Source organism: Berghia stephanieae, chromosome 8, assembly GCF_034508935.2.
Source record: "Berghia stephanieae isolate SIO BIC M18660-M18661 chromosome 8, UCSD_Bste_1.3, whole genome shotgun sequence".
Taxonomy (NCBI): Eukaryota; Metazoa; Mollusca; class Gastropoda; order Nudibranchia; family Aeolidiidae; genus Berghia; species Berghia stephanieae.
Window position 1 is genome coordinate 29849407 of NC_088367.1, and position 13883 is coordinate 29863289.

At 33.7% G+C, this 13883-nt stretch overlaps 1 protein-coding gene across 1 annotated transcript; it reads left to right on the forward strand.

Annotated features, from left to right (window-relative positions):
• Positions 1 to 488: 488 nt before the first annotated feature.
• LOC144978486 (pleckstrin homology domain-containing family F member 2-like) lies at positions 489 to 13568 on the forward strand. Its single transcript, XM_078924633.1, has 9 exons — positions 489 to 536; positions 3737 to 3801; positions 4438 to 4575; positions 5206 to 5269; positions 6356 to 6481; positions 7428 to 7537; positions 8469 to 8628; positions 9652 to 9764; positions 11713 to 13568. The coding sequence occupies exons 1-9, from the start codon at positions 521 to 523 to the stop codon at positions 11734 to 11736; spliced, it is 816 nt and encodes a 271-aa protein (XP_078780759.1). The 5' UTR covers positions 489 to 520; the 3' UTR covers positions 11737 to 13568.
• Positions 13569 to 13883: the final 315 nt, after the last annotated feature.

Consider the following 13883-nt stretch of genomic DNA (forward strand, 5'->3'; position numbering starts at 1 on the left):
TTGTTTCTTGATTTTATTAATTATTTAAAAAAAAATTTTCAGTAACTTTACCAGATTGGCATTTTCAATACTGAAAACTAAAATTATGAAGCAAATATTTTATTAAGTATTTTGGCAATTTCTTGCTGTTTTGTCCTTTGACATATTCCTTCGTGTTTGGTTCAAATACTTGGAGAGCATATTTGGCTGTTTCAACTTGGAAAATGTGAGATAATTTTTAAAAGAAACTAACTGACGATTCACAGACACAAATGGTGTTTGATTGGTGACCAAACCTATCGCGAAGTGATAACTAAGATCTGATAAAAATTAGTCAAACTTGTATTACTATAGTGATGGGAATACTTTGAGATGGGTATGATAATTTCAGTAAGATACTTAGAATCAAGCCTGCAACTCGCGTTCAATAATCAGTCTTAGGTTTACAAGTTGTTTTGGTTTTCTGTTTTGTTTTTCTATCTTAGCTTACTTTGTAAAATGTGTCTGGTATTCTTAGTTTTGACAACAATCGGAAATAAAGATGGTGGATAGACTAGGTAAGAGACGCCTCCCATTTTCTTTTTTTTATAGATAGTCCGTGGTGTTCTGAATATTGATATACATCTGACCAATTTTATGATATTTGTGCTAATTTCCATGTATGAATATGTTACATCAATATTGTCTTAAAATTCTACGGTCACTGGGGGGTAAAAATCCATCACTAGATATGTCAAAAGCGCAAGGAGAAAGTAAGGAAGAGCGAGTGAGTCACTTATTGTCAGATTTCTATGTTGCCACAGTCATTAAATTGTTTGTCCAAGATTTTAAACTATGCGTATTATTGATCTAGTTTGTTCTTTTTGTATCATCTTTACCACAAGACAAACCAGACCAAACGTGCTGAACTTCAATGCGGTGACCTTTCGATTTTCGTTTTGGTTGGTCATTGACATTTGGTGAGGGTGGGACTTCTCTTTTTACGCACTTAACTTATCTACTTAACTCTTGTTATTGTCACTGTGCGGCTATGTGGTGTAACACTCGCCTTCGGATGGGTCTAAAAAAAAAAAAAGGTTTGAGTCTCGAGTGATGCATTCATCAGGCCTTGGCTTGGTGGAAAAGGCTCTTTACTCATCACATGATTATCAGAATTATCTCCTCACACCGTACTTAGGTGTAAAATGAGTACCCCGCCGTTAACAGCATTGTCTCTGTCCGAAAAAAAAATGGCAATATGGTCTAACACTAACAGGCGTCATATTTCGCCCTACATGTTCATTGTTGCTATTAGCTAAATACCCTTTGTAAAGCAGTAAGGCACCTTTGACTCAAAGTTTGAGCAGGTTTAGTAAGTTAACTATTACTATTATTACTATTACTATTATTATTTCTCACCTTCACCTGAGAGTCTTTCACGGTGACGATGATGTTTGAGTTTGATGGGTTGGATTTTTAAATCTTTGCCTTAAACCTATACAGTGCACTCTGGATACGTCGACGTTGCTTATGTCGATTTTTACCCAAGTCGATTTTTTTCCTTGGTCCCTCCCCCTTCTTCCTGTAAAACATTAGTAAAAAAATAATAAAAACTCCACATAAGTCAATGTCGCTTAAGTCGATGTTCGTATCATGACCACAATAAAATCACAAATAAATAAGTATTTCCATTTGTTAAAAAAGCTACCAGTAAGAATTTTCATTGGTTATGAAAATCCGCGAACGATTGGCGCACACCAATGTGACGTAGATGCTTTGCCTGACGTCCGTGCTCAATGTACATGAGCAGTATTGAATAACTTTGATTTCTCTATCTCACATTTTACATCGTCGCAATTTCAAGTTCAAGATTATTTTTTTTGTTCCAATCCCAGGCCATCCAATCTCATCGCGCTCTTAATTAGTATCAATTTTATCGAGAATTCAAGTCAAGTCTACAACGACAATGGTAAACCTATCCCTGAAAAGAAAGATCCAGCTGATCGATGCAGTTGAAAAGTCAGGCATGCAACAGAAAATCATCGCAGAGGAAATTGTCATAGCCATTTCTGTCTCAACGATTTACAAGAAGCATGACCTTGACCTAGAGGCTCCTACCCATCCGCTTTTTGCGGAATAATTCCACTTAAAATTGTTCTGCGTTCCGCATTCAAGGCAAACATTCCGCTTTTCAGTTTCCGAGGAAAAACATTTTTTTAAATCTCTAGTTTTAAAAAAGTGAGCTATGGCTTATTTCCTCAGCATCTCCAAGGTCAATCAACACATATTTTGTGTGTCTGATTAGTCCCTTCATAGTGTGTGCAGCTGATGTCAGATAATATTATATTTTTTTGGAAGGGGGGGTGACCGAAGTATTATTATTATGTTGAGGTCACTGGCCTAGGTAATATTATATGTTGGCTCCAATCGGTAGTATATTGAGTATATTGAGTACAGTCAGCCTCTTTCCCAATTAATTTTAGCCCGGTGTATTTGTGTGTGTGTGTGTGCGTATGTTTGATTAGGTGTATGTTGGATGGGGGTGGGGGGGGGTGGAGGAGGGGGAGTCCTAACAAGGTTAAATCCATTCATTCAATGCTTTGCTCTGAGACTGCTAAGGCCTGTGTCCTCTATTATTATTTGACCCCCGTTATAGATTTTAAACTATCAGCACATTTTTATACATTTATATTGTATCATTTGAATACTTTTGGATTGTTTATTACATTATTTCTTGCAAAGCATGTCATGGTCAATAACAGTAAGTTGATTTCCGCTTTTTTAATCTCAATTTCCACTTTTTATGTATTCTGATTCCTTGGGGCTATTGGAGGTAGGAACCTCTGATGACCACTAAAAGGGACCTCTACTTCTCTTGTCATTTTGATGTGACCAAGCAACGCCAGCAGTAAGCGCGACATGAAGGCCCATACCTATTCTAGATTGGCTTGCCTTGTTCACAAACATTTTTGCTCATTTGGTTACACTCTGGTTAAGTTGATTTTCGTTTGTCGATTTTATTTTCTGTTCCCCTGGGTATTGTCTTATCCGGAGTCGACTGCATTAATACTATCTTATACAAAATTAGGGCACCTAAATCGACATAAATGTATTGAACGTATTGGTCACTCTCACGGGAAAGATTGAAGGTAAAAAGAGTACAGGTAGACCAAGAAAAACATATTTGAATAGTTTGAACAGCTGGGTGACAAAGAAAGAGAAGAGTAATATTAGTTTTCTGAGGTTATCTGATCAGAGAGATGAATGGCGTACCACGATCACCAATGTCTGGCACAGACTTGCTACTTGAAGAAGAAGAATACAAAATTATTTCTATTTTCGTAGCCTTTCATTATACCACTGTTCTTATAAAACATTGCATTTTCTTCAGTTTCTTTTCGAAATTCACCTTTTATGTGGCCTTTATTAAGGCTATCAAACTGCAAAGTTTAACAAGAACTCTTCTCTCTCTCTCTCTCTCTCTCTCTCTCTCTCTCTCTCTCTCTCTCTCTCTATTATATATATATATATATATATATATATATATATATATATATATATATATATATATATATATATATATATATATATATATATATATATATATATATATATATATATATATATATATATATATATATATATATATATATATATATATATATATATTTATATATATATATATATATACACAAATCCTCTCGCCTCTCCCCCTCCCTCCCGAACCCTATCTCATTATTTTTTTATTTATTTATTTTTTTTTTTTTATGGTTTACAGTTAATTCAGAGGCAAATGCCAGGCGAGTTGCCACTGTGGAGCAATGTTTTGGGTCTTCAGGCCAGGTATTTATTCCATTATCTATACCAGAATAATCATCATCAGATAAAATCGGTTTTTTTAAGAGAACATATTACTGTCGACAGACGTGGAATCATAGACTACTTTGTTCTTAAGTGATACATCACATGATCTTAGAAACTCGTATTGCAAAAGTTGATTACAATTTTTAAAATTTTGGAAATTATGGTAAATAAGTAACTTTAGAATGTGTTTGATCCATATGGCATGGTCTACTGATATGAATTAGCATCCAACATACAATTAACTTGTAATGGAACGGAACATAACCATTCCCCTTGACCTTTAAGGTATACAATAATGATTCAGACAATCCAAACAGTCATTATTCAGTAAACAATGGCAGTGATTGCTAAACTAAGCTAACTACACATGTATTATTAAAAATAAAAAAATGATAACAAAGAGCAGGGTAACATCAACTTCATTTATTTTGTTGTCTATAACCAACTTGTTTGTTTGTCCAATTAGACTTTGAGGGTGGATCACAAATCCCTTGTTTTGATTGGTAAAAAATCTACAAGTTGATTAATGCTGTGTCGTAATTTTGTTTTTAATCTAATAGAATTTCTGTGAGATAGGGTTTAAAAATGTAATATCTTTCTCTCATTCTAATTTAGCCACTGCGCATTCCTGGACGGGTGCTAGTGGGTGAAGGAGTCCTTACCAAAATATGTAGGAAAAAAGCTAAACCAAGACAGTTTTTCTTGTTCAACGATGCCTTGGTATATGGGAATATTATCATTCATAAAAAGAAGGTATGTATTCGTAGAATGATAGGTTATCATTTTGCAATATAGTACTAGATCTGGAATTGAATGTTAACAACCATAATTGATTGTGGAATCGGTAATACATTTCTGAAAATTTTACTCTATTTATACATTTTGAAGTAACCATCTGCTTTTTTTTTTTTTTTACATTACTTTGAAGGCTACAAAAATAAATGTTACATATGGTTTTGTACATTATTGGTCAACTTTTAGGCTCCTTTATGGACTTATTGAAGTTTATTTTTAAAAGTTTTATCCATAGATAGATACTAAATGTTGTTCACAATCTGTGATTTAATGATTTCTAGTTTGATATCATGTCCAAAAACTTCTAAATCAAAAAAAGTTTTATAACTAAAAGAATTAAGGTAAATTGATATGACTTGGGCAAAGAGAGGATATCTTTTCAGCTTTTTTATCTCGTACAAAAAACACATTAAAAAAACTGATTATGTGAAAGCTTGAACTTCAAATTATAAAAGACTAAGATGACCCTCAACTTAACAGAAATTCTTGAAACTGAGAATTTCCTAATGTAACTGCAAAAGGATAGAACCTGTTTTTGTCACTGTATGTATTATACTATAACGTCTTTCTTGCATCTTTGTCTTTCAGTATAACAAACAACACATCATACCCCTAGAACAAATCAAACTCTTTGATGCAAGTGATGATGGAAGTAAGTGTGATCATCAACTTCACATAACGACCAACCATCTTGGCAAAATCGGGATTCTCCTGATTTGAGAATCTGGAGAAGAAAAAGGAAAATGTTTAAAGAAAAAAAAGAAATTGGGTGGCTGGGCCGGATTATATTTAAGACTTTAATTTAAACTAAACGAGTCTAAACAACTGAGCAATGATTGACTCTCTTGGTATTAAGAAGGAAGACTCTTATTTATTATTTTGTATTAAGGACTCTTGACCATTGTGATTACAACAATTGTCTTCAGTCAAGTGAGGAAAATAATACTGACTTTAGAAATGTTAGGTGGCTTGCTTATTATAAAGTTAGACTCTACCCCTTAGTATAAAACAAAATTTATTCTAGAATTTCTGAAAGCCACAAAAGGAGCAATAGATGCAACATTGGGTTATTTATATGTAAGGAAAAGATCCTTGTATGTCCCAAGATTATGATTTTGAACCCCATGAAATAAAACGAGGAACAGACAAATAGAGAGTATTGGTAAACTTTATTAACAATGTCAGATTTTATAGTAGTCCAAACATACTGTCATTTTGGTGTCATGACCGCGGGGCACGTTTGGGTTTCCTGTTTTAGCTCTTAGAAAATTTGGCCACTACCTCTTCAGCATAATTCCCTTTTTTATCCTGTTAAACGCAGTTTTTGGGTGGTCAAGTGTTCAAAGTCTCCTTTATTTTGTACTGGAAGTGAGAAGCATGCAATATTCTAAAAGCATCCCATTTCTGTCTTTTCTCTCTCCTCTATCTTTCTTTTTTTTTCTTTCTTCTCGATATTTTCTTTGCCTCTCTTTTCTTATTATATTCCTTTTTATATTTTTTCAAAATGTTTAAATTGACTCACTTACCTATGATAAAGAGAAGACAAATAGTAGTAATAGTTTTAACTTTGAGAAAGACAGTTAAGGAGAAGATGAAAGAAGTTAATAAGACCTTATTATGAACTCGACAAGCTAAGAATTTTTCACATAGATTAGAGGGCTTGAAGTGAGATATGAATGCCTAACGAGACAATTGCCATTAAGAACTCTAATTACTTTATTGTATTGCATCATTCCAGATTTACGTAATGGGTGGAAATTGATGAGTCCCAGTAAGTCTTTCGTTGTCTATGCTGCCACTGCCACAGAAAAGAAGGAATGGATGGCCCATATAAACAAATGTGTTAATGACAGACTCAATCAACGTAAGTTTTCAGCAAATATCAAACCTAAAGAGAACAGTCCACTGAAACTCACTTTTTTTAAAACATATTCTTTGACACAGCCCAGCAAGCTTGTTTGAACAAATTAGTTTGTAGAATATGCAGTTCATTACTAAAAAAAAAAAATGAATATTGCTTTTTCTATTGGCATAACAAGGGAACCAGTTTGTTTATAGACAAAAGAATGCCTCTAAATTTACCAGTCTTCTTCATTTAAAATTGCAATGAAAGACTCAAAATTGGGCAGTGGGGTCGACGATGACCTTTACATATATGAGAGCTTGAAGACGGGAAGTTAGACATTGCATAATTTTATAGAGGTGAGATATAGGGAGGCACACTCTTCCTCTGATACCACACAAATGTTATATTTACTCAAATATAATTGTTTTTTTCTTTATAGAACTGCTTTGATTCATCGACGTTTCACACTAATCAACACATTTGTCCCTATTTCTTAGAAGTTGATGATTAAGCAACATCTACATTAAGTGGAGTTTGTTGATTGAATTGATTAAAAAGAGAGAAAAGTAAAGCAAATTCTTTTTTTTTCTGTGTCAGATGATGGGGGTTGGGGTTTTTTTATTTCAATTATTTAACTTGAATTGTCATTTTATCTTCTTCTCCTTTGTTTTGGTGCATATAAAATGACCTAAAAATGTTGTAAACACTATTATCCGCCGAGAACCCAGATTTTATGGATTGTGGGGGGGGGGGGGGGGGGGTTGTCTTTTGGTTGTTTGCATTTTTGATGACTTTCATGATTCAGTTTTTTAAAGCCTTTTCCATGCTTATGATAAGCTTTTATGCACAATGTGAACAGCTTTATCAATTTACTTTGTGGACAGAGGGAGGATGGGACTGTTGGAAATCAATCTCTGTTTATTTTAGAATCAAGAGTTATTTTCAACATTTTTCTTCCTTCCAGATGGTATCCAAGCTCCATCATCCAATGACTCACCAGTTTGGGTCCCCGATTCTGAGGCCAAGAATTGTATGCACTGCCATAAAGCAGAATTTGGCATGGTCAATAGAAGGGTAAGTTGTTATTACGTGTATATTCATGTAAAAACAAGTGACTGCATACAATAGTTCTTTGTAAAAATTGAACAATCACTACTTTCATGATGAAACTGAAATAAGTCATCTTTAATAGGCCTTTGTTGAAATGGAAGCAAAAATGATTTATGATAATTATTCAAAAACAAAAATTCAATCTTACTTCTAGTATTGTGTGTGTATCCTCTATGGTTATTGAATACTGTCACAATCCTACATTGCCTGGAAAATGCCAAGTGATGGATATACCTTAGCGGGATCTGTTCCCAAGTCTTAATCAATTCCATTGACAGTTATAGTTGATTCCTAGGTTGTTCTTGATGTCTAAGTGCAGGATCCATAATGTCTCATCATGTTCATATGGTTTAAATTTAATGGCCACAAAGAGAGTAACTGCATGTAATTTTCAAACAAAAGTCGCTTTTTCTTAGAACTACCCTGATTGTTTGTGTATTGTTATAAATTATATGTATTTGTATTATATATGAGTGTCCCTCTTTTAAAAAGAAAATCAAATGATGTGCCCTGATGCAAGCTGTACTTAAGGTTTTACAAAATATCACCCCTCTCATAACCCCTCAAACCATAACACTTCCTTTGCCTCTGTTGCCCACATCCCAAACACTGGAAAGCATTCGTCCCCCACCCCCGTAATGTTTGATACACCCAAACTTGACTATCTCCTTCTCCTCCTCCTGACCTCATATTCATGTCCCTTGCTTCATGAAAGCTAACAAAATAGATTTCATGGCTTTTGAGCTGTAGATGTAAAAAGAATTGGAAGTGGTCACTTGCTCTTTTTTTTTTATTTTTTTTTTTTTTATTTTATTTTTTTTTTTGCTTATTGATATATTACATCTTATTTAAAGTTTGTCTTCAATATAAACTTCACATTGCTTTCCACCCACAGCATCACTGTCGTCATTGTGGTATCGTAGCTTGCAACGCCTGTACATCCAAGCGATGGCTAATGCCAAGCCAGAGCTCCAAGCCATTACGAGTCTGCCTTACTTGTTTTCAAAAACTCTCTTCAGACTTCCCAACTGCTGCTGATGGTGGAGCTAAAGATTGTAAGTAGAGTTGATAGAATAAATGAGTAATCATTTGTGAGGAAAAAAGGAGATGATATTTGAGAAAAATAAGTATGACCCTTCACTCATGTTGAGTTTGAAATTAAATAGCCCAAGTAGTTTGCCGATATGAATTAATATGAATTTATCCTGAATTAGTTTTCTTCACCAAAGAAATTGAAAAAATAAAAAAACACAGCTGATTCCTTTATGAGCTTCATCTAAATTTGATTTTAGTTTGTTTTGCATATAGCCAATGTTTTATTTCATTTATTTAATTCAGCTGTTTCATGTTGCATCATAAGATACCAGCACCCTGGCATCCTTAGAAGAAAAATGGATAATCCATCAAACAAATGAATGACAGCAGCAGAAATATCAATGTTGTCCAAATGTCAAAATCAAGAGTATTTAATCTAATTTTTGGATTAAATGTGTGAACGAAATCAGGCTTAAAATCAGATTCTTTTCTTTTTTGATATAATGTGATTAAATCAACACGAACAGAATAAGATAATATTAATATAGGATGTTATTTATGCATTCGAAGGTGTATGTCAGGCTTTTACAAAAGGTAGTTTTTTGTATTGTTAGAAGGGTGACAATAAAGTTATAAAGGTATGTGGAAGAAATATGTTAAGCTTCAAATGCAAATTAGTTTTCATCAGGTTTACAGATATAAAAATTGACAATTATCTTGAAATTGAAAGGTTCTCATCATAAGTTTAGTAGAGTAGCTTATCAATGCATAGACTTTGAGAAAATAAAATGGCGTAGAAAGAAAAAAACAATGCTTACAAGAAAAATAGAAGTCACGAGAAGAAGAGGAAACAAAAAAATGACATATGTGTAAGTTTTACAAAGTCTCAATATGTGAATGTCAGATTGGTATATGAGAGGTGTGGATATTTAAAGAGAGCTGATGACAGAGAGGGTTAGGAAATTCGATCTCTGATGTTTGCAACAGACCTGGCACTTGATTTTTGATTGTGCTCGTCTATTGAATGAAACCTTTCCTTTCAGTCAATGCTACGGGTGACAATGGAGACCCCAATTCATCTGGTGAAGACTCTTCCGATGACGACGACGATGACATGGCAAGGAATGGAGAGCCCTGCCCCTTACCAGTGGATGATGTGAGTTGTTTTCATTAAATAGTAGTATGACAGTTATGGGGATCCTAATAAGTAAAGTTCCTGAATTAAGGGTTTCTTTCAAACCCAATAAGTGTTGTAGGGGGCCTTTGACCTCTATCTTGTAAGGTATTTTGCAATAAACTAGTGTCATCTCCATGGAAAAGTAGAAAACGGTAAGGGCTGCCTGAAGCCGGTGATCGTAAAATACTAACGAAAGAATGAAAATGGAAAGGCTTCAATTATATCGCTCCCCTGGGGCACCCGATCCGCTACACACGCCATGCTAACATTTCATTCATACTGCAACCACCATTGAGTACAGACGATACAAGTTATTTTTCATTATATTTTATTTGTTTTCCACGTTTATTTGTGTACTGTTGTGCTGGTGAAGGGTTTGTACCCGAAACGTCCATTGTCTGTTTTGTTCCCATACGAAGCCTTTCCATTTTCACTCTTTCGTTAGTATGTCCTCTCCATGGAGCCATGGGGAATTATGACTGTGGATTTCATGTGGAAACTTATATATGAAGGCACAATAATATCCAAGATATAAAAAAAGAAGAGCTTTCATATAATTTAATGAAAATAAAGCTATATTGCTTTTATTCATCCCAAGAAGAAATGTGTCCTTTGGTTCTCTTTCGAAAAAAGACAAGACAACCCAGGCATCAGTCACAGTCACAGCGCGCAATAGGGTCTTAGTTTCTTGCTCAAGAGAAAAAAAAACAAGATGCCAACTGTGGGGCTCAAACCTGGGATCTCTGGATGTTAGTGAAATGCCTTCTCCATTGGGCTATCTCACCCCATATATCACCTTATTGAATAATCCATACCGATGTATGATAATGAACAAGGCACATTACAGTGCAACCTCGGCCAGTCAAGGAATTTATTGCTCTGAAAGCAGGCATTTTTATTGAACCCGAAATTTTGCCTTGACTGTCATCTTGAAGTTTTACCACCTTATTGATGTTGTTATACAGGGTTTTTATACTAACTAAAATCATGCCGTTATAGTGAGTTTTCTATTACTAACTATATTTAGGAAAGAATCAGGACTTGTCACGAAAGAGAGAATATTGCCACAATGGATATCGTTATAAGTGGACTGCACTGTATGTAGTTTTAATTAGCATGTCCATGACCAGCTTTCTGTCACTCTAGAAACGTTTATATTTGCTATATAAAACTAAAAGATTATTTTTTTTAGCCCTATCAGAACTTTTTGTCAAGTGTTGTTTATGTTTGATGTAAGCTTTTGATAGTATACAAGTCACAATGGAGTTGCCATACGGGCATTTTATGTGGTTTGCTTTATCCAACGAGAAGTCAGAAGTGATTGAGTAGTATTATCTTTTAAATCTGGGTTTACTGGTGACTGTGTCAGTAGATCAGGTGGAAATTACTTTATGAACTAGCATCCTATCCAAAGGGTAGGATATTGTCCGTTTGATACAAGATGAATTCCAGCTTTATAGGCTTTGTGGATCCGAGTCACTACTTTTACTACTTTTATAGCTGAGGATGATGAAACTAAATTCACTTTTTAGCATTCCTCTAGATGGAGGCTAGTGATCATTATTGTGTCTCGTGTGCAGCCATGTGGTCCAGTGGTATGATACTCACCTTTGACTCAAGTCCTACTCTGAGCAGCACATAGTTGAGTCCTTGGAAAAGGCTCTTTACTCACATTGTCACCACACTCAGGTGTAAAATGAGTACCTGGTTGTTAGCAGCATTGTCCAAATCAGAAAAATTGTGATATTTCCTGAAAGGTGTCAAGTCTCATCCTACATGCGAGATGTTGCTCTTGGCTAAGGATCCCTTGAAAAATGCTTTGAGCAGGTTTAGTGGATATTGCCCTTTATAAATCCTCAAGTTTTCAGGTTAATCCATCTTCATTCTTTTTTTTTTCTTTTTTTTTTTTTTTTTTTCAATCTTCCAGTCCCATTTTCAAGCATACAACTAGGAAGATGTATTGCAACACAAGAGAAAAGTTTTGTATGTTCTTAATTCTTACAGAGGGGAGAGGCCTTTAACCCAGCTCAAGTTTTTTATTCAGGCAATGTGATTGTGATTTCTTCAAACTTAAAATCTATTACTTTTATCAACGAATGCAAGTAACTAATGTAACGCATTGTCTCAACTATGCAATATTGAGCATTCGGAATTTTGTACTTGTTATTTCTCACAATAGTTTTTAAAATGAACTGAAAGGTTGTTGTACAATAGTTTGTCATTGATGTTAAGATTTTATATAATTCATAATAAAAATGAAATGCTATAAGCAGGGCTACAGCATTGTACCAAAAAAAAAATTAAATCCCGAAAGTTTTGTTTTTTGTTTCGTTTATTCCAAATTAATATTTATAACTGCAGCTTGCATTCATGAATGGGGATTTGCAGATCTGTCAACCCTCCCAATTTGATCGGGAAAATCCTGATCTGGTTGACCCGTTCCCTAACTTCTGATTACTGATAAGATTTTCCCAATAAGAGCTTCACATCTTTATTATTTTTAAATGGGAATTTCAATAAACATGATAATGATAACAATTGAGAAATATGGCAAGAGCAACCATTTTTATGCCTTTTACTCGGGGTTACAAAAATTTAGGTTGTTCATTGTCTGTTGTGTAATCAATGTGATAATTTGGTTACTGTTTCAAGCCTTGCCATTTTATTTTTAAAATCTTACAAGGAGATTTAAAGACAGAAACTTCCTTTTAAAATAAGTAATGGGAACAAAAAAATTGTATTTATTTATTCTGAATATTGTACTTAAGGGACGGACGGTATTGCAGAATTAAAGAAAAAGGTAGTCATTGGTGTCAGTTTTGTATTATTTTTTCTTTGTTTTGCTTTGTTTATTTGTTTGTTTTTTTTTGTGTTGCATTGTTTTTGTTTGTTTATTTTGCTTTTTTAAAAATTTTAATTTTGTTTGTTGGGGGGGGGGGGGGTTCTTTTTGTTTTGTTTATTTTTCTTTTATTTTTATGTTTAGTTTTAGTAAAATACATGGATCCATTACATGAGACGAATTATCATAGTTACTCACAATGTTTCTGTCACCCATTTCTGAATCACTTTTGTGTTCATCGTCACAGCTTTATGGTACGATATTTGATTATGATTGGGTTTGTTTGTTTTTTTGTTTTTGTTTGTTTGTTTTTTTTGGGGGGGGGGGGGGTTGTTTTGTTTTTCTGTTTTGTGGGGGGTTTTTTTTGGGTATTTTGCCGGGGGGGGGGGGGTGTCTTTATTTTTGATTTTAAAAAAAATTTTTTTTCATTTTCCATAATGTTGATATAATCCATTTTCAATCTCCAACAAACTGATCAGACTTACAGCTCGATGTCATATTTATTCCTTTGTTATGTTTCTATATTATTTTATACTTTTTGTAAAGTTTGTTTTGGTAGTTACTGACTGTCCTTTTAATTATCAATAATAACTATAAGGGCAGTGGAAAACTAATCTAAGAAAACTTCAAGTTTAAATCTGAGAAGTAGGAAGGGATAATCCTAGATGACTAGTCCTGGGAGGAATCAAATCCTAGAGAACTGGCCCATGCTCTTGCCTACCTCATCGTATACGATGTCCACTGTAATTGTTAATTGATTTGTTAAGATAAATCTTAGACTAGCATTTGTTTTTGTCGTTTATTTTATGGTTTTAATTATATTTAGTTGTGCCACTTGATACAGATTACAAGTATAATCCATTTGGTATTTTTTCATTCACAATACATTGTGAAATCTCATGTCATAAATTGAAGAGAAAAAAAAGAAAAAAAAAAAAAAAAGAATCATGAAGAAAAATATGTTTTATTATTACAGAGGGTTATTTGGCACAATTTCATCACACAATTTATTTATCATATTTCTCTTCTTCTTCTTCTTCTTCTTCTTCTTCTTCTTCTTCTTCTTCTTCTTCTTCTTCTTCTTCTTCTTCTTCTTCTTCTTCTTCTTCTTCTTCTTCTTCTGCTTCTTCTTCTTTTTATTATTATTATTATTATTTATTTATTTTTTTATTGTTATCATTCCTTTTATTATTATTACTATTATTATCGCTGTTATTTTTTTTTTTTTGTTACTGATATTACCATTATTATTATTATT

Excerpts from the sequence above, each read along its gene's own strand:
- LOC144978486 (XM_078924633.1), top strand. Across the intron at positions 8,629-9,651 it reads TGATGGTGGAGCTAAAGATT|TCAATGCTACGGGTGACAAT; the intron begins GTAAGTAGAGTT and ends CTTTCCTTTCAG. Across the intron at positions 9,765-11,712 it reads GCCCCTTACCAGTGGATGAT|TCCCATTTTCAAGCATACAA; the intron begins GTGAGTTGTTTT and ends TCAATCTTCCAG.